At 49.7% G+C, this 20,957-nt stretch overlaps 1 protein-coding gene across 4 annotated transcripts in view; it reads right to left on the bottom strand.

Moving 5' to 3' along the window:
• Positions 1-16,964, bottom strand: part of Adgra2 (adhesion G protein-coupled receptor A2) — a 39,448-nt gene extending 22,484 nt beyond the window's left edge. For 2 of the 4 annotated variants that reach the window (XM_028768213.1, XM_028768212.1), the window contains exons 1-2: positions 16,600-16,912; positions 2,950-3,021 (exon numbers count right to left, since the gene is read on the bottom strand). In XM_028768213.1, the coding sequence (XP_028624046.1) occupies positions 2,950-3,021; positions 16,600-16,865 (338 nt within the window). In that variant the 5' untranslated portion in view covers positions 16,866-16,912. Of the gene's footprint in view, positions 1-2,949; positions 3,022-16,599 lie in introns of all 4 variants that reach the window. The other 2 variants (XM_028768211.1, XM_028768214.1) reach the window with 2 other exon arrangements.
• Positions 16,965-20,957: the final 3,993 nt, after the last annotated feature.

The raw sequence follows: 20,957 nt of genomic DNA, 5'->3' as shown, positions 1-20,957 counted from the left end.
TCTCTCTCTCTCTCTCTCTCTCTCTCTCTCTCTCTCTCTCTCTCTCTCTCCCTTTCTCTGCCTCTACTACCCTCTCAACTCCCTTCCCCATGCCCTGAATAAACTCTATTCTATACCATACCATCGTGTGACTGGTCCCTCAGGGGGAAGGGATATCCTCAGTATAGGCCTTCGGAAGCACCCTCTTCCCCCACACCTGACTACATAGCAAACATACTCCTTTTCGCCTTATCTTTTTATAAAACATAACACTGGGGACTAAACCTAAGATTTGCAGCCTCAGAGCTGGGAATTCTTGCCGTGTCTTTTTCTTGTGGCACAGTCCTTCAATACCCAACAACTTGGCAATCAAGACCTCCTTCCTGACGGGAGGTGGTGGCACACGCCTTTAATCCCAGCACTTGGGAGGCAGAGGCAGGCGGATTTCTGAGTTCCAGGCCAGCCTGGTCTACAGAGTGAGTTCCAGGACAGCCAGGCTATACAGAGAAACCCTGTCTCGAAAAAACAAAACAAAAACAAACAAACAAAAAAAGAGACCCCCTTCCAGGTACTTCCTCCAAAGGACCCTTGCTGCAGGTTCCCTGTCCGTGGTGCTGTGGAGAAGAGCTCAATTTGGTACTTTGTACAGGTAGGAAGGGGAGTAGGTAGCTAGGTAGCTCTTGTGTCTCTTAAGGAGAAGGAGACAAAGGAAGCAAGATAGATGGGAGATGCCAGAAGGACCACTTGAGATTCAACTACGGGTACCAAGAAGAAAAACATGTAGGTTTGCTTTTCTCCCAAAAGACCACTAAAGAGATGTTTTGTTTCCTGCTATCTTAAAATCAAGGAAAAAAAAAAAAAACAAAAAAAAAAAAAAAAACAGGTGGTAGTGGGACACACACCTCGAATCCCAGCACTCAGGAGGCAGAGGCAGGAGAGTCTCTGAGCTTGAGGTTAGCCTGGTCTATAGTGTGAGTTCCAGGACAGCCAGAGCTGCATGGAGAAACCCTGTCTTAGAAAAAAAAAATCAAGACATAGATCCATTCCCAAATGCTCATTCATATATGGAAGAATGAACTTGTTCCCTCACCTGTAATCCCAGCATTTAGTGGGCTGAAACAGGAGGCTTCAGAGCCCAGGGCTAGCCTGGGCTATAATAACAAGACTATCTCAAGAAAAAAAAAAATCCAAACAGAATATGCTATTAAAAGCTGGAAGGTGCAGACTGCAGATAGAGTGGGGACCCAGGCTCCCTGTCTGACGCGCTGTGCTGCATTCTATGTAAATGGCACCACCTGGAGGGAGGAATTCTTTGAGCCTCAGACCTGAGCTAGCCTTTTGTCACGATCAAATATGAGCTGCAGAGCCAGAGGGCCCCGGAACACAGACATACAGCCCTACAGTATGGCACCCTCACCTCCCTCCCAGGGCCCTCTTCTATTCCCAGTCGGCCCCAGATCACAGTTTTATGAACCCACTCTTGTCTCCCACTGAGAACACCGGGTCCCCCTCTTTACCTTGGTGGATTTGGTAGACTTTTCCCTTCCCCTGTGAAGCGGGTGGGAGGGAAGGGCTTTTATTAGAAAGTCGAACACGGTTAAGCGGACTCTGCATCTCTGTTGCTCTTGAACTCTCTAGTCTTGATGACAGTTCCCTTGAACTTGTCTGAAAGAGGCCCTCAGACTCCTCTATGGTCACATGTACAGAGAAGAGTGTGATCTCCATCACACTGATGTCACCCTTCTCAGTTTGTCTTTCCCATCACACTGACCCCAAGGCTTTGGAACCAAATGACGTAAGAGGAGGACAAGGGTCCTAGTGCATGAATTAGGAATGCCTCGGAGAGGGACACCAGAGGTTACAGAGGTGGGTATGGGTAGAAAAGAAAGCAAGAATCAGTCACCAGAAGAGAAAAGAGACCAGGATTCTTTCATATAAGGCGGTGATTCTCAGCCTGTGGATCTAATGATTCCTTCTCAGGATCACCTAAGACTATCGGAAATCATGTTTACATTATGATTCATAACAGTAGCAGGATTACAGTTATGAAGTAGCAATGAAAATAATTGTATGGTTGGTTGGGTCACCACAACATAAGAAACTATATTAAAGGGTTGTGGCATTAGGAAGGTTGGGAACATGGGCGTAGGAGGACAAGAGCCCAAAGTGATATCACAGGCTGGGTTCTGGAAGCATGGCCGTGGGTTGACTGACATGGCCGTGGGCGACTTAGTCAAGTGAGTCAGGTGTCCATCCTATCCAGGTCTCATCTCTCCTTCCCCAAGCCCTCAGACACAGCTGAGCCCTCAGCCTTCTGTGGTCTCACTTCCCTAACTCCTGTGGTCCCCAGCTCCTGTTCAGTAACCTTGTCCCACAAACTGCCCCTAACCAGCCCTAGGGGTTGTTCATCAGTATGGGCTGAGGGTCTCCAGGAGAGAGTAAGGATACTTCTCCAAATGCACCTTTTAACTGGTGTGTGTGGCGGGGAGGGGAGCGAGACACAGAAATGACTGAGCTCCCACACTCAGTCCAGGACTTTGCTCCCTCCAGGCCTTGATTGTTGGTTTGTTTTTCTGGATGGAGGAAAGAGCGGCTCAGTCACATCAAGTCACCCTCAGCCATTTCATGCTGGGCCACCAGCTGGGAGGACGAGGCTGGCTAGAGGGCTCACTCAGCCCTCTGAGCTAATTGCTCATTAAAGAGCATTAATGAGCTTCCCTTTGCCCCTCCTCTGCCTAGAACAGGGAAGAGACCTTCCTTTGCCTACATCACTGGGAAGTCCCTATCGAAAAGCCAGTTGCTCCCTCTCCCAGACCAGCAGGCTCTGTCCTCTTATCAAGCCCTATACTAGCTCTGGCTCTGCAGTTTCCAGCCCCCCCCCCTCCTCTCTCTCTCATCCTCCCCTCATCCCCTTTGTTATCATGCCACCCCACCCCCACCCCACCTGGTCCAAACACTTCCAGCACTTACAACTTCTCCAGCAGGGACAGTCCCAAGAAGGATCCATTGCGGAGCCCAGTAATCTTGTTGTTGCTCAAGAGCCTGAAGGGACAAGAAGAAACATACATACGTGCTGTTAGAAGCTAGGCAGTGAAAAGCGCAGACGGAGCGGGACCCAGGTTCCCAAGATGGCCGTGCTGTACTATGTAAATGCCACCACCTAGAGTTGTGCATCAGGGACCCTTACCTGCCGCTCTAGGAAGTTATAGGGAGAAGCTGATGAAACAGTCCAGCTGTAGTGAGAGCCTCAAGTCATATATTTCTCCCAATGAGGCAGTGAAGGACCCATAGACTGGACCTAACTTGAGACAGGGCTCAGTAGATGTTGAGAAGGCTTGTTTATAATTTGGAGGCTTGGTGTCAACCCCACAGAGCCTCTGCCAGTCGTCCTTGCAGATGCCCTCCCTCAACCCAAAATCCAGAGATTAGTGATGGGCAGACTGGTCTCGTCGGGGTCAGGGATGGAAAAGGAACCTCAAAGCCCTGCACAGAGGCACACTCCTTTAATTCCAGCGCTTGGGAGGTAGAAGCAAAGGATCGGAAGCTTAAGGTCATCCTCGGCTACATAAGTTTGAAGCCAGCCTGAGCTACCTGGGATCCAGTCTCGAAGACAAAAAGCAACAAGCAAAACAAAACACAGACGGGGAGAAAGGGGTGCGAGGAGGAAACCCTGGTGGAAGAGAGCTTTCCAATACTCTCCTTGGAGTCAAGCACTCCACTGGAAGGTGACCACTCAGGGAGATCAAGCTCTCCAGTGCAGAAGGGCTGTACTGTTCCTGTCTCCTCGCCTTCTCAACCTGTAGAAAGACCAATGAAGCCCTGGATCTGGTAGAAAACCAGACCTCTCCCTTTGCAATCTCTACTCCAACCTTTGTTTATTTACTGTTTATATTCTAGGGAAAAGAGGCCCCCAGTCTCATCTTTGCCCACCCACTCAGCCTTTCTCTCCCAAACTTCTTGTTAGGAGGAGGGAGTTCCAGACCAGCTAGAAGGCTCACCCCCCCCCAATTAATTGCTTATTAGAAAGCTTTAATGAGAATTCTCAACCTAAACTCCTGGCAGCCCTGGGCTGAAGCAAAGGGTTTCTCCTTCTTTGCTCTGTTCTTACCAGTGGAAAACTCACTGGACAACCAAGGTACAAATCTTACGATATCTCTGGAGTAGACAGCCTCTGTGCTCTTTGGTATACAGAGTAAAGGGACCAGGAAGGAAATGTACAAGAGCTGTCAAAGAGATCTGACCTCAAGCCTCTAAGAGCGAATAGCCCATCAAAGAAAGACCCCTGGGCTCCAACTCTCCAGGACCTTTGGAATTCTAGGTAAGTGTTCCACCACTGGGACATATCTCAGGCCCCATGCTGGCTAAGATGGAGGTAAGAGAGGGAGGTGTCTCTGAATCAATGGAAAGAGGCAGATACCTCATCTCTTTCTTCTCCCTCCAGGTAGAGCACTTCCAACTTCCAGTACAGTCTAATAATCTTTCTCTAAGGGTGACAAGGTAATGTTTTCCAGAAGAATGCCTTAGGGAAAATTACTAGGTTTCCAATATCACACACACACACACACACACACACACACACACACACAGACACACACACACTCACCCACTCTCCCCTTTGTTATTTCTTTCTTTCTTTCTTTCTTTCTTTTTATTTATTTATTTTTTTTGGTTTTCGAGACAGGGTTTCTCTGTATAGCCCTGGCTGTCCTGGAACTCACTCTGTAGACCAGGCTGGCCTCGAACTCAGAAATCTGCCTGCCTCTGCCTCCCTAGTGCTGGGATTAAAGGCATGTGCCACCACCACCTGGCCACCTTGATACTTCAAGGAACACATTAAAAGTGTCAGCTGTATGCCCCATACTTGTAACTAGCACGAAGGAAGCTGAGACAGGAGGAAGAAGGAGTCAAGAACTGAAGGACAGCCTCTACTACAGAGTAAACCATGTCGGGGGTGGGGGAGGGGAAGCATATCACATCAGAACTGAGCTACAGCTCAGAGTAAGAATAGGGAGTACGCAGTTAATATGCACAAAGCCCTGAGTTCAGTCCCAACACACACAGCAAAAACAAAATGAAAACTAAAAGGTAGCTCAGACATAGGAAAAACTAAGAGCTTTTTTTTTTAAAAAAACAAACAAACAAACAAACAAACAAACTCCCCTTTTCTTGTTTTATGGTTAAGGAGGCCAGGACAGAGCTCCGGTTCACAAACACAGAAGTCCCAGAGAATGTTACTCCTCAGGCTTGGAAGATGGATGTTGTCTCGGACTGGAAAACCGGTCTAAGTTCTGGGGAATGTCTAGGATTGAGGACTCCAGTTAGAAAAACAGACATTAAACATCCTAACTAGCCAGAGGTAGTGATGCATGCTTGCCTTTAATCACAGGACACCAGAGACAGAGGCAGAGGAAGGCAGGTCTCACTGAATTCGAGGCCATTCTAGTCTATATAGTGAGTTTCAGGCCATTGAGGGGATTCATAGTGTGGCACTCTCTCAAAATAAATTCCAGTTCCAAGGGGATTCAATGCCTTCTTCTGGCCTCTGTGGGCAGCAGGCATGCACACAGTACATATATACACATGCACACAAACACACAACCATAAAATATATTTTTTAATCTTTAGAGACAAAGGCACATTTTTTTAAAAAAGGTAAATCTTTGGGCCAGATGTGGTGGTGTACAACCTTAATCCCAGAACTTGGAAGACAGAGGGAGGTGAATCTCTACAAATTCCAAGCCATCCAGAGCTACCTAGTAAGACTATCTCATAATAACTAAGTAAATAAGTAAATTCTTAAAAACATTTTTTTTCTTAATCTTATACTAGGGGCCAGCAAGACAGTTGAGTGGCTAGAGGATTTTCTGCAACCCCGATGACCTGAGTTTGATCCCCAGGATAAACATAGTGGTAGAAGATGGTGACCCTTGCACATTGGCTTCTGACCGCCACATGCATGCCCATAGGCACATAAATAAACATACTGACAAAATGTTCTCCCTCCCTCTTTTCCTGTTTTCCCTCCATTTTCCTCTCTCTCTCTCCTTCCCTTTTATTCTTGCTTTCTTAATATACATATACACATACATATACAGTATGTGTGTCTATGTACACACGTGTGCACATGCACATGTAAGGAACACGTCAAAGTACTAGTGTCAGAGGTCAACCTGCAGAAGCTAGCTTTTCCCTTCTGCCATGTTGTTTCTGAGACAAGAATTCAGGCTTCAAGGGTAGGTCCTCTTATCCTTTGGGCCATCTTGCCAGCCCTGTTTTCCTTGTCTTTTTAAAATGTTATCATTTTTAAATTATGTGCATGAGTATCTGGTGTGTGGATGAGTGCACAGGTGTGCAGGTAACTGTGCAGGCCAGAGGAGCTGGATATCCTGGAGTTGGAGTCACAGGTCACTGTGAGCCACCTGATGTGAGTGCCGGGAACTGAACTCTGGTCCTCTGGAAGAATGGTTCATGCTCTTACTCACAGAGCCATCCCGCCAGCCTCTGCCTTTTTTCCTCTTTGGAGACAGGATCTTGTTCTGTAACCTAAGCTGTCCTGGAACTCGTGATCTCTGTGACTCTCCCTATCAGATGCTAGGATTACAGGCACAAGACATCAGGCAGAAAATGCTTTCTAATACATAATTAATTAAATATTTTATATATAAAAACGTTTGAAAGATCACTGAATTGAAATCAGAGTTCTAAAAAAAGAAATTTCCTACTCCCAAATTTCCAAAATGAGAACCTGAGATCTCAGGTAAAGACCTCTGATCAGATGGGCTCATAAGTGGTGATGGGGGGGGGGGGTGTCCCACATTTCTAGGCCCTTTAGCCATCGGTCCTAACCTCTTTCATATATCCCAAACTTTTAACTTAGAGCTGCCTCACAGACATGCAACGTGAACCACAATGTGTAACTTTAAATTTTCTACCAGTCTCTTTTTTAAAGCTTAGAATTAATTTTAATAAAATCGGATCAAACCCAACATACTCAACGTCTTTTCACTTCGACGTGTAATCTGTTCACAACATTATTGATTCGATGTTTTATTTCTCTGTGTGTATCAAATCTTTGGAATCTGGAGCATATTGTATTCCTACCAGCCCATCCTGGTTCAGACCAGCCACACTCTCAGTGTGCACACCTAACACTGTAGGGAGTATCACAAAAGTATCACAAGAGTATCACAAAAGATGGGGACCAGCCTGTAAGGCAGTCCAGCATGAAAGTCAGGACCCAAACAACACATCTCTTGGCCTGTCTAGCTTCAGACCACATCCCACTCTATTCTGCAGAGACCTCCTGTAAGTAGCTGGGCTCCTTCTCTATATGACTCTGTGCTGGGGAAAGGCAGAGCTGCAGCGGGGGACAGCTGCAACCCACGACTCTCGATTCTCACTTGACCAGCACAAATACAAGCCCCTAAAGTCTCGAAGGTCACGTGTTTTCTACATATAGAGACCATGATTCTGATCTACACACACACACACATACACACACATACACACACATACACACATACACACACACATACACACACACATACACACACATATACACACACATATATACACATACACACACACATACACACACATACACACACATACACACATATACACACACACACATACACACACATGCACACATACACACACATACACACACATACACACACACATACACACATATACACACACATATACACACACACACATACATACACACACACATACACACACATACATACACACACACACACACACACACACGGGGGGGGGGGCAGCCATGAGGCCAACAGCTCTTTATCTTTTTCCAATGGGTTCCACCCCTCCAGGCAGAAGTACCACTTTTGACAGACTCCAGCAGATGGCTGGCTATATGGCCTGACTCCCTCAATACCCGGAACTGGATCTTTTGCTTTAATTTCCCCAAGAGAGCCAAGGAATTTTTACTTTAAACTTGCATCATCCAGAGAGTGTTTGTGGGTTGCTGTTGTTTTTTGTTTTCAAGTGTGCGGATCTAGGAATTTATTTTTACTGATACAAGGGAGGAAAACCAGGGTCTTGAGTAGATCATACTCTCAAGTCTGGAGGTGTTACAGGCAGGCAAAAAAAAAAAAAAAAAAAAAAAAAAAAAATAATAGATCTGGGGGGGGGGGGAATGAATGCAGATACTCACGTACACACACAGCTCCATCCAATGGGAAGAAAAACATTCCCACCATTGTTGACTATCTTGGAAAAGCTTGGGCAGCAGCCTGGATGAAGGAGGGAGCTATGCCCCCACAGCCCCATCCAGCTATTCCATGTACAGTACCAGTTAGGGCTTTCCTTAAACTCCCCAGTCAGATCCATCCGCAGGCCAGACTTCTCTCTCATGCTACTGCCTCACAGGGAGCCAGCTTGGCGAGTCCCTTCCAACCGCACTAACCCTACAGGCCCCACAGAGACCTGGAAAGACATCTCTGGCTTCTGCTCCCACCCTCCTACTCCCCCCTTCCCTCAGTTCAAACTTTCTAAAGGGAAGGAAGGTTAGTCCCAGGGGTCCCCACTTCTCTACTCTAGAGTTTGAAATCAGGCCAAATACTGGGTACACCAAAGCCAATTCCAGAATCCTCTCAGGGTTGGGGCCCTATTTTAGGGAGGAGAGTGAAGATCATAACCACCAATGGAGCGAGTGGCTGGCATCTCTGAGAGCCCTTGTGGCCTCTGGGTAGCCACAGGAACTCACCAGATACCACTCCCACATCAGAAGTGACCCCATAGGGCTCATATGGGACCTGCTCTACGGAACCCACATGTGCCAGCACCGAAAGGGTCTCACATGCTCAAGAGAGTCAGTGTGTGTGTGTGTGTGTGTGTGTGTGTGTGTGTGTGTGTGTTTAAACCTCTCTTCTCTGATCCAACAGAGACACTGGATGGTCAGAACCCACACTCTCAAGAGCCCAGAGCACCAGAGGTTTAGACCCTCACTGGCTTTGTAGAATCTGGGAAGGCCCCGGTACCAATGCCCACTGCTGGTGTGTGGTAATAGGGGGCTGAGTAGTGAGGGGGAGGGATGTTGTCTGTTTGCTGATAAGCTATCCTGAACCATCCAGGGGAAACCTGAGCTCCCAGATTGTTCTGTAATACAGAGCTTGGGGCCTCCGAGTATCTCCAGGGCCTGAAACCTAAAATACAATCATCACCTCTAGGATATAAATGCTATGCTGGGTGTGGAACTTGGTGATAAAGCGCTTGCCTGGTATTTTCAAGGTCCCATGTCTGATCCCCAGCATAAATAAGTAGATGCTACAAATAGAAAGCATTGACCAATGCTTCATTTGCATGACTACCAAATGTCATACTTTATCAATGAGCGATACGTATGACATTTAGTTAAGGATACAGGCTAATGCCTGCCCCGAGGTGGCTTCCTTTCCTTTGAGTTTACCCTTGGTGTCTAGGACACGCAAGGTGCCCTGCCCAATTTGGATCATCTTTACCACTGGTTTGTTTGGCTGGAAGCCTGTCTAGGCAGTCCTGGATGACTTCAGGCAATAGAAGAGTCAGGTGGATCTACTTTCTCCAGCACTAGAGAGCCAGCCCTATCCAGACACTACCCTTAAGCTCAACCTGGACACAGAGCAAGCCAGAGACAGACATGGGTCAAGACCAAGGTATTAGGACCAAATCTATAAGCAGAAACCTATAACAAAGTACCACGGGCGTCTGTGGAAAGGGCAGAAGGAGACTTGGTGGGGATTTTGTGTTCCCAGCCCCCTTTCTAGAGTGAAAGGAAAATAAACACCTAGACTTTCATCTGTTCATTCCCCAAACCCATCAAACACTCAGCTCTTAAAGACACACGGTAGAGGGAGAAACAGTCTACAGGGGAGAAGGGGGGGGGAAGGAGGAAGGGACTACTGACTACTGCCATGACATAAAATCCTATCAGTGGTCTCCAAGCTCACAGAGGAAGAAAAGTTCTCCTTCAAAATGTGAACGGAGCTGGGGTGTAAAAGGTACTTGGGTTTGATACCCGATAAATAAGTAAGTCAATAAATATATAAATGAGTAAGTGAATCCCAAAGGATTAATTTGCTATTACCCTTTCATGGTTTCTGAGACTCACTGGGCATTCTAGGCTGTTCTTGGTCCTCCCGTCTCAGAGGAGCAAACCCACACCGGCTGATCAATCCTTCACACGTATATGTAAGTTAGTCCTTTAATCTTCCCTCCCTAGTGTCAATCTGGAGCTGCCCGTCATTGTACAGCTCAAGGCCCTTAGTCTCCCAGGCTCTAAGGTCCTTGGGACAAGCAGTGCATCTCTCACCTGCTTTCAGGATGTTAAATGAGTAGACACCAGCTGAGTGAATGGGGGCAAGCAGAGCTCCCAGGATGGGAATGCCCAGGGGCCATGCAGTTCGATGTAGAACCAGCTGTGTCAAGTCAGGACCAGCCTGGTCTACACAGCCAGTTTAGGTTAGCAGGGGCTATACCAGCAGCCAGTGCTACACAGTGAGACCTTGTCTTAAAAGCAAAACAAAACATCTTTTTAAATTTTTTTTCCTTTCTGTTCATTAAGCCTTTCTTTCTCTGAGACCTAACTCAAGTGCAGAAAGGGAGAGCTAATTTCTGGAGCCCCTTTCATTCATTCATTCAAAATGTACTGCTCCACCCTCTGCTTCTGGATCACAGTACCCGGAGTTGGTTACCCTGAGGGATCAGAAAGCCTCCTCCCAGGGGCTTGGGAAGCAACACAGTTCCCAGTCTCTCTGCCCTGATTCCTCTGAGGTGACCTGCAGAGGTGACAGGGAGTCAGTCAGAGAAGCACTAGTTTGATAGAGGAAAGCTTGTACGCTAGGGAGGGGTGGAGTTCTGCACAGGAGACCCCAGGCTTTGTCAGCCTTTCCCACTCTGGGGCTAATGTCTCCTCCAGCCTAAAGCACAGGTTTGGTTCTCTCCACACAATACCAGCAAGACAGGAGCCCTGGTAGCAGTAGGGGCTGGGGTGAGAGAGGGGCGCCCATCCCCTCTCCTTTCCTTTCCAGCTGGGAGATATCTGGCTCCTCTGCTCAGGCTACAACTCTCTCCTCAGGTCACCTCATAGCCTGCCCTCACCTGGCCCCATCCATCTTGCATACCCCGTTGTGTCCCTATCATGTCTTCCCTGAGGGAAGGCGAAGGCTAGAGGAGTGGGGCCTCAGTATCAGCTCCCTCCAGTTTTTCTACTCTCCCCCACCCCCCACCCCATTGCCCTCCCTCTCTGTGGTCCAGTCTTGAAAGCAAAGGAATGTTCTGGAGTTTGGGAAGGATGGGGGCCCCTCAGAGGAGGGAGGAAGGGGAGGAGGCAACTCCGTCCTGTCAGTGTCTGAGCCCTAAATAGAACACAGCAGCCAGGCTGGGAGAAAGAAAATAAACAGCCCCTCTTGGCGGGCCCTTCCTGATGGTCACTGGATTTTCCTTCTAGTTCCTCGGCCCGGGGCAATTTCCCTTCGTGTTTCTCCCCTCTCCTCTCTGTACAGCCTCCCCCTTAGGGGTGATGGGAGAGTTACTGCTTCTGGCCAGGCTGTGTGACAAAGGGGAGTTGTCCTACCCTTTCTGGGCTTCAGTGAGGAAGCAGACAGAGGTTATAAACTGAGTGGAAAGACCTGGATCAACTTAGAAGCAGAAGAGGGTCTTATCCCTATAACCCACGTGTGGGATAAACACAGAAACAGCCTCTCAGTTTATAAATATGACCCCAAGGCCGGGCAGTGGTGGTGCACGCCTTTAATCCCAGCACTTGGGAGGCAGAGGCAGGCAGATTTCTGAGTTCGAGGCCAGCCTGGTCTACAGAGTGAGTTCCAGGACAGCCAGGACTACACAGAGAAACCCTGTCTCGAAAAACAAAAAAATAAAAAATAAATAAATAAATATGATGACCCCAAAATGTAAGTCAACCTACATTAGAGTCATACTACACTGGTTTGCCTGTACACTGGGGAGAGATTCTCAGGCTCACTATCAAGGACTAGGTTGTTATGCCCTTCACCACAGGAGCCTGTAGCAAGGGCTTTAGGGCTCAGAGGGTCCACACACATAATCTTGCTTAATCCACGCAAAGGACCCCATCCTAGTGACTTCCCGAGCCAGGTCCTGGTACCAATTAGGGTTGAAGTGTATGTATATCTTTGGGACCCAGTCTAATGGGTCCTAGTCTCTTCAGCACAGTAAATAATGGACCAGCAATCCAATTCCTGATTCTGCTCTTCTCACAGGGCTCTCCTGAAACAGGACCACGCACTGCACCCTAATATCTCCCACCAGGAGTCTGAAGGATAAGGGTTCTCAGGACCACCGAGCATGGACAGTCAAAGTCTCTCCACCTACAGGCTCTCAAGAAAGTGGGTGGGAGGAGTCAGGGAGGCCCTGGGATTCTCCTCGACCTTCACTTAGGATAGGCAAAGGGTCCAGGAGTTCATGAGGTGAGACCTTCACCCTGAAGGGCTTGGGAGAGTGTTAAGAGACTCAGCCTTCCCTCATCTCCTCATCTCTGGCCTCTTCCCTCCTTTCTTTCCTTCTTTCTGTCTACTCTCCCCCTCCCCCTCCCCTGCTCACAAAAGCTCTCTGTACACAGCCACTTCCTCTGGCCGCTGTCTCGGAGCCCAGACCTTATGAGAACCATATGGGGGAAAGAGGGTAGAAGAGAAGGGGGTGGGGAGGCAGGCTGGGCCCGCCCCTTATAGCCAGCATCTTTCCACTGCCCTCGGGCTGTGTGCTTGCTGGTTGGCACACTTTGCCCCACACTCTTCTAACTAGCTCCCGGTGGTTGCACTGCATCCCAGGCCAGAGCTGAGAGTCCCAAGGGAGATCTTTGCACAAGAGGCAGGAGCATTGCACAGGGTCCAGTAAGGACCCTAACTCTCCCTACCCAGGACCATCAAACTCCCAACATGAGCACCCAGCTAGTACTGGGCACATCTGTGCAGACAGCCCCTTCTGCTCTGTATGGGAACATCTGTTTAGGCTGAACAGGTTGCCTATTCTGAAGGAATGAGAAGCGATTTACCCCATGTCTGCACCTCAGCCTGAAATGTTCCTGGGTCAAAAGGACTATGGTCCTGCTAGAGAGAGAGAGAGAGAGAGAGAGAGAGAGAGAGAGAGAGAGAGAGAGAGAGGAAAGAAATGGATTTTAAAAGGAGCATTTGTGTCCACTAGATCCCGAACAGCAAGATCTTCATCTGGTAGAAACATTGAGATCCTATGAGCTAATTCCACACTGATTCCACGTAGCAATCCGTCTGACTTCTCCATCCTCAGCTACAAAGCCTTAACTTGTGGGCCTGGGCTTGTTGATCTCTAAGACCCTTTTCAGTGCAGATGAACTAGGAATTTATGGCACTGGCCTGCGTCCTCTGGGGTCCAGGAGATTTCCTTCTGTCCTTATCTATTATCAGCCCTTCCTGGAATCCCTTATCCCCAAGCCTCCTCCCCCCACCCCCTAACTCTCAGAGCTAAGGACCAGAAAGCCGGCCTTTAGCCACTGCCCAGTTTAGGGGAGGTTCCCACTGAGAACAAAAATCCTCCCCAGCATAAGCCACCTACCCTAGGACCATAACGGCTCTCTCGCTCTGGGCATGTGTACCCACAGCTGCCCTGCAGACTGGGCTGTGAGGCTGGGGGTGGGGTGAGAAATGGATCAGGAAGGAAGCCAAGAGCTCTGCTTTCCTGGAAAACTGCAAACGAAAAGTCCACCATGGGGGAAGCAAAGCAAAGGGTGGGGGAGAAGGGACCTGCAGTGTACAAAAACAGAAGGCAGACTCGAGATAACAGGCTGGAGGAAGGATTTTTCAATGAGGTAAACAGGACTGCTCAAAGGGAGGGCCCCTAGCAGACAGGGACCTTATCTGGCACATTGAGTCCTACCCCTAAGTGTCTGCCTGGCTTCTATCTGGAGGGTTTCTGTGACTGGGAGCTGGGGACCCATTCTGGAGGGGGAAAGAAGGTCCTCACTGGGAAAGTAGCAAATGTCTAGGAGGGAGGACACAGCCACAAGGCAAAAACAGCTGGCTCAAGTCCTGCTGCTCAACCTGGTGACAAGCTTAAAAAAAAAAAAAAAAGGAAGGGCAAATCTGTGTGGGAAAAAGACTAATGTTTTGTTTGAGACAGGGTTTCCTTATGTAGCCCAGGATGGCTTCGAACTCACTGTCTTCCCAGGATTAAAAGCACCAACCCCACACCTAGCAAAACTCCCCACTTATAAGGGGGCTTCCACTTCTGGAGAGATAGCTCAGTGGGTTAAGAGCACCGACTGCTCTTCCAGAGGACCCAGGTTCAATTCCCCACACCCACATGGCAGCTAACAACTGTATAACTCCAACATCTGACATCTTCACACTGACATACATGTAGGCAAACCCCAAAACATATAAAATAACAATAAATAGATTTTAAAAAGTAAGAGGGTTTCTATGCTCTTCCTTGGAAGCAGCAGCCCCTTTCCAGCCCTCCCTGTCTCATCTCAAGATAACAACAGTGTGCTTGGGCTGAGCCTCCTTCCTACCTTCCACTGAGATCCTGGTTTGTTCTTTTTTTGTTTTTGTTTTTGTTTTTTTGTTTTTGTTTTTGACCTCAGAGACTGCTGGGCTGGGGTAGGGGGCAGGCAACCCATCAGGATCATAAATGTGGAAAATTGAGAAAAACATCTGGAGGGAGATTCAGATTCCATTACACTCCAGACTGGTAGATGAGTGGGCTTCCTTGTCCTGTCCTTTCCAGGGTCCTGCCAGGCTGGGGACCAGTCTCTTTGGAAGGTACTGTAAGCCAGCTAGCTGAATGGCCCAGAGGAGAGAGGAGCCTTTCTTTAGTGAAGATCTGAAGGTTGGAGCAGGAAGGCAAGTCAAGTCTGCTGCTACTTTCCCATGATACATTTTCACCAAGAGCCGGTCCCCCGCGCAACCTTTCGAGTGGCGTCAATGGGAATTAGCCATGGCTGAAAAGCATCGGATGCCAAATCATTCTAAGATGTCCTGCAAAACCACTTTTCTATTTTCCCCCCTCCCTCCCTCCTGCCTTGACTATGTTAGGATGTCCTAATCCCTACCAACAGACACACAAGAGACAGCTCCCACGCATGTGAGTTAGCTGAGCCTCTGAAACATGTGCCCATACACAAATCACCTCCACCCCCAGCCGAGCGAGCTATCACAGTGCAGCTGTGTGTCACAAACATTGGCCAGCTATTTCTCACAGCAAAGCATTTTTTTTTTCTCCTTCAGAACTAAGTAGACTGGGGGAATGCTCAAGTTTTCCAGGACCCTTAAACATCACTACATTCAGACCTACTGTGAACAGACTTAGCAGCCACTAAGGCTGCAAGCCGAGGAGGGAGAGAGGAGAAGAAATACAGTCTCCACTGCGAGGCACACATCCCAGCTGGAGAAAATGCAGGCCAGCCGGCCAACATCACAGGCTGACCAGTCGTGTCCTGTCAGGAAGCCAGCTGCCTCTGAACCCACCACAGGACTTACTGTATTGTTCTGGGCACAATCGAAAAAGATGAAACCAGCCCCAGCTCTGGGCGAGGGGTGGTTGGAGAAAAGGTGGCTTCCAGGGTCAGGATGACAGGGAAGGGGAAGCGGCTTTTAGGCTAGATCCCGAACAGGAAAGCAAGGAGGCGCCGCTAGGGCACGACCCTTAACTCCACGTTGTGCGTGGAGCTTGGAGCACATGGTCACCACAGGAAACCGCTGGGGTGCGGGAGGCTCTCCGTGTGCGGTTGCGGGAACTTGAGACTCGGGCTAAAGAACACAGGCACTCGCGGTCCCTAAAGCAAGGGCTTAATCAGGCCCCAGTTGAAAAGGGAATTATGGAAGGAGGCCGGGAGGCCCGTGCCTCCTTTCAGCCAGGGTTTTCTACCAAATCTTTGAGTAATTAAGTTAATCGATAAACAGCCAAAGTGTTTCCATGAGGGGCCTTGGGGGTGTGTGTGGAAGGAATAGGCCTGGACCTGGGGCTCAACCGAAGTTCACTTCCCAAATATGCGCAGTAGGAGAGAGCCCAAGAGGAGTTGAGACACCGGGTGTTTCATTCAGACCAGAAGCGCCTGCATTCCAAGGGCAAGCTGAACGGGGCTCAGGCTCCCCCTGCCCTAGGAAGCCGGGCTGGGAGCAGAGCTTCGCAGGCCCGGGGCGGGGCACCGCAGATTGAGCTATCCCAGTTAGAGGAACCAGGCTAGCCAGCTGAAAACCAGCAGGCCCCCGGTCATGCAGGCTCCGAAGCCTGAACGGTAGTGAAGACCACAGCCACCTAATGGGTCCCTGAGGCCGATTACTCTTCCCACTCCCACCCAGCTCAGGGCCCCGTAAGGCTGCGATACTAGCCCACCTAGGACAAGGAACACGGAGTGGACCCTCCAGCATCCACTCGCACTTCACCTGTGCAGGTGAGCGGGCTTCTGCGATGCCTCTCGCTCTGGGGGCACAGCGGGGCTCTCGAAACTCCGATCCTTCTATTTCAACTTTCCCGGCTGACGCCTTGACTCAGATTTTCCCCAGGCTCTCAAGTGGCAAGATCGTCTCCCTCCCCTTTCCCCAACCCCTCCCGTTTAGGTCCCACTAGTTGACCTGACCCGGCACAGACTAGGGTACTCACAGGGTGATGGTGCCGTTTGGCAGAAGGCTGGGATTTGGAGGTTCGGGGAGATCCCCACCGCCGCACACCACCCTCCTTCGAGCCGGGTTGTGGGCGCCGCCACTTAGTCCCTTGGGCCGCTCCCCAGAGCACTTGCAACCGCGGATAGGGACCGGGCAGCCAGGAGCACCCCGAGTTCCAGGAGCCAGGAGCAGAAGACAAGGCAGCAGCGGCAGCAGCAGCAAACGCGCGGGCGGCACCGGCATCCTGCGTCCCCCGGCGCCCATCAACCCATCGCCCCGCGGGGACCTACAGCGCAGGGGCCGGACGACTCGCCGGCCAGAGGGACCCGGGCGTGCGAGAGGAGTGCTCAGCGGGAGCTCCGGGCGCCCGAGGGCGGGGCGGGGGGCCATGGGCGGAGGCAAGCCTCGGGGTCCCCGCTGCTGCGCCCCGGGGGCATGGCTTGCGAGCACCGGGGCCGGGCGGGACGCGGGCGCCGCTGACAGCGCAGCGCGGGTGGCCCCCCGGGCGGCGCGGCCCGAATCTCAGCGCAGCGCTCCGAGCCGACCGAAGCCTGGCCCCTGCGTGTGGCCCGCTCGCTCTGCGCGTCGCTGAGACCTAGCGGATCGTGCCGGGCTCCTGCTGCCGCCGCCGCCGCTGCCGCAGCTCCGTGCCATGGATGGGGGCAGCTAGGCGCCGCGCCGCTCCCGCCGCCAGCCCCCGCCCGCCTCCATCACCACCTCGTCACTCTGCGAGGCCCTAGCGCCGCCTGATACCCTGCCAGGAGGCTGCCCTCCTTCAAGTGCAAGCCTAGAAGGCGGCTTGAACAGCCACCCACTCCTATACCCCATCACCTACCCTGAACCAAGACTGCTCTCCAGTGTCGACTCTTTCTTTCTACTGGCCAGGACTTTCTCTCTCTACCACCCAGCTCAGACTTCTAAGGCAACCATCACTTTCCACAAAACTTTCTCTGTCTCTCATCCAGCCTACACACCCTCGTTCCTAGGACTTTTGTTGAAGTTCGGGTTTGGCCTGGGATGTCTGGTGCTCCCTGTTAGGGGTTGATCTTTACTCAAGATCTAAGGTTTCTCTTTGGCCCCTGACAGCGATGTGCAGATCTAAAGTTGACTCTCACAGCCCTGTTCCCACCCCTCAGACTTGGATTGAAGCCACAGCAGGAGGGCACAAGACTGAGACAAGGAGGCCATAGACCTTACCCAGTGAGCAGTGACCTTGCCCAGCAGGAGGTGCATGTCATTAGGCCAAGGAGAGGTCAAAGGTTAAAGCAGACACTGCCAAAGCTATCCTCCTGTTGTGTGTGTGTGTGTGTGTGTGTGTGTGTGTGTGTGTGTGTGTGCATGTGTTGGGGGGAGGTAGTAAATGAATAATGGGGAAATAAGAGAAGGCCCAGGAATCTATAATACGGTGTGGGTAGACTGTACCACCAGCCAGGATATCCCAGTATAGGTTTCAGGGCCCAGCTGATGCCTTTTATTGGCTGTTTGACTTGACACCGCACATAACACCTAGGGGTGTGTAGTCTATTGGGCCTTGCTTGTCGTGTTGTAGAGGACTGTAAACTGGCATGAGAAAGAGGAAAAAGGACCAGTCCTAGGTAGGATCTGACCTTTGACCACTGGGGAGGAGAGTCAAGGTGCCTGTGTACACTACCTCAGAAAAGCAACAGTAACAATGACCAACAACCAACGCCTGTGGGTGATAGAGGTACTCCAGTGCCGACTGAAGAGAAGGCTGGGGTCAGAGGACCCGGGATGCTGCCTTCCCAGTTTCCCCAGAAACAGTGACTTTTTTTTTTTTTTCACTTAGTAGAACTCTTGTAGCCAGCTTCAGGACTGGGGCAGAACTCCTGCCCATGACCCTTCTGTGCCAACAGAGTGACCCCACCTTGGTCCTACTGGGTTGCTCAGTGCATTTTCTACCACTGTGGCCTGTAAGCCAGATCTCCCATCTCCTTTCCAGGGAAGTAGCCTCTCTCCCTGGCTTAATGGCCACAGCCACCAGCTTCTTAGCTTTCCCTCACTAGAGTCCCTGCTCAATCCTCGTTGCAGGCTCTGTTTCCTTGAGCTTCCAAAGATAAATAAATACTGGTTGCAAATGGAGGAAATGAGACACGGAATGGACACTCCCAGCAGGAGCTTTAGGCAGGCCTTGTGGAGACTGCATTCCTCAGGAAAGGGGCCAGTGATGGGCAGAGAACAGGCACACAGACCACGAGGGCTAGAGATGGAGAAGGGCTGAGAGGCCTCTGACAGAGTCACAGAGTCTCTGTGATTTCTTTCTGCTAACAGACAAAGGCTCAGGAGAAAGTCTCTTGTCCCATGAACCCCCCCCCCCCCCCTCAAAAATTACAGATGACACTGGCAGGCTGTTGAGGGGAGGTGCGCTGTCACGGAATGAGATTCCTGGTGGGGACGTCTACACAGCATTCCTGTTCTGACGGGCATCATTTTGACTTCTGTACACCTCCATTTTGTATATAAGGAAGAAGAAACCTGAATTTTGAAGTGCAGGAGCCGTCACTTCCCTTTGAAATCCTTTCTAAGTGGCCCCCAAAACTGAGCTGCTCAACACATTCCCCCAAAATCGTATTCTCCTGCCTGTACTTGTGTGTGGCTATAGTTCTCTTTGTGTGAAAAGGCTGCAACCTGGTATTCACCTACATTTCCCACTACTTGGGAGACTTACCGTGACTGTCTTTTAACACAACCAGGGTCTCATGTATCCAGGTTGGCCTGTGCCTTAATCAGGGTTTCTATTGCAGCAAGGAAACACCATAACCCAACTGCAAGTTGGGGAGGAAAGGGTTTATTCGGCTTACACTTCCAGTTCAATTGTCCATCATTGGAGGAAGTCAGGACAGGAACTCAAGCAGGGCTGGAACCTAGAGGCAAGAGCTGATACAGAAGCCATGGAGGGGTGTTGCTTGCTGGCTTGCTTCCCATGGCTTGCTCAGTCTGCCTTATAGAACCCAGGACCACCAGCCCAGGGATGGCACCACCCACACACCATGGGCTGAGCCTTCCCTCATTGATCACTAATTGAGAAAATACCTCACAGCTGGATCTCATGGAGGCATTCTCTCAAGGAGGCTCCTGCGTCTCCGATGACTCTAACTTGTGTCAAGTTGACACACAAAACCAACCAGAATATCCTGGAATTCACTGTATAGTTAAGGATGACTTTGAACTCCTGGCCTTCCTATCCATACCTCCCAGGTGCTCGGATTACAGGAGTATGCTTCCTTGCCCAATTATGCAATCTGGGAATAGATGGTACCCAGGGCTTCATGGTTGTGAGGCAAGCAAGCACTATACCAACTGAGTCCCAACTCCACTCTACCCCCACTAGGTAAGGAGCCTGACCAAGTAAATTTGTATTATTGGCAGGGAGCTCAAGAGTTGGCCTTGACCGGCCTAGGATATCTGAATTTCTATCTCAAGAAATGTAAACAAATGTGTGTGTGTGTGTGTGTGTGTATGTGTATGTGTTCAATGCTATCTCAAGAAATGTAAATACTGTATGCATTCACTGTATGTATTATATAAGTGTATATATATCTGTATATATTCAATGTATGTAGTATATGTGTGTGTGCACATGTGCGTTAAATGCCTATACTATGGTGTGTCTCCTTTCAACATCATGCCAATGTCATTTGTATTCGACGCAGACTTAGATGGTTTGTGGGACGAGAGACTTCCTCCACAGACTTTGTTGGGATCACACACACACACACACACACATACCACACACACACACACATACAGATACTGAGGTTGAACCCAGGGCCTCACACATCCTACAAATCTCTACCACAGCGTCATACCATTCTCTCTAACTATACTTAATAGAACTTTAAGCAAAAGTTAGGATTATGTACAAGATAATGGAGTGACTGACCAAGAGCAGAGACGTTAACCCACCTGGTTCTAGTAAATCGAAACCCATAAATGTCTGAGAGTTCACACACTGGCTTGCTTCCCCCTTCCTTCTTTCCTCCTCCCCTTTCTTTTTGACAGGTTCCCGTTCTGTGGCCTCAGCTAAACTGATACTCTTACGTAGCCTTGAACCTCAAAATTTTCCAGTCTCCGAATCTTGAGTGCTTATCTTACAGGCACATGTTACCATGCCCTCACCTCTTGCCATATTCTTAAAAAGCGTTGATGGGATTTAACTGACTTCTATGCCTAGTTTGGTTCGCTAATATAATGACTGTACTGCTGTAAATTATATAATTCTGTTTTTTTCCTTAAGACTAATTAATATTCCATTATGTACATATTCCACCTTTAACCATTGATAGGCACCTTGGTTCTAGTTTTCTGTAGCACAGCAGGATAACTTGCTTATCATAG

The sequence above is a fragment of the Grammomys surdaster genome, unplaced genomic scaffold (assembly GCF_004785775.1).
Source record: "Grammomys surdaster isolate TR1022 unplaced genomic scaffold, NIH_TR_1.0 185, whole genome shotgun sequence".
In the NCBI taxonomy this organism is placed as follows: domain Eukaryota; kingdom Metazoa; phylum Chordata; class Mammalia; order Rodentia; family Muridae; genus Grammomys; species Grammomys surdaster.
This window is presented reverse-complemented; position numbering and strand designations above follow the sequence as displayed.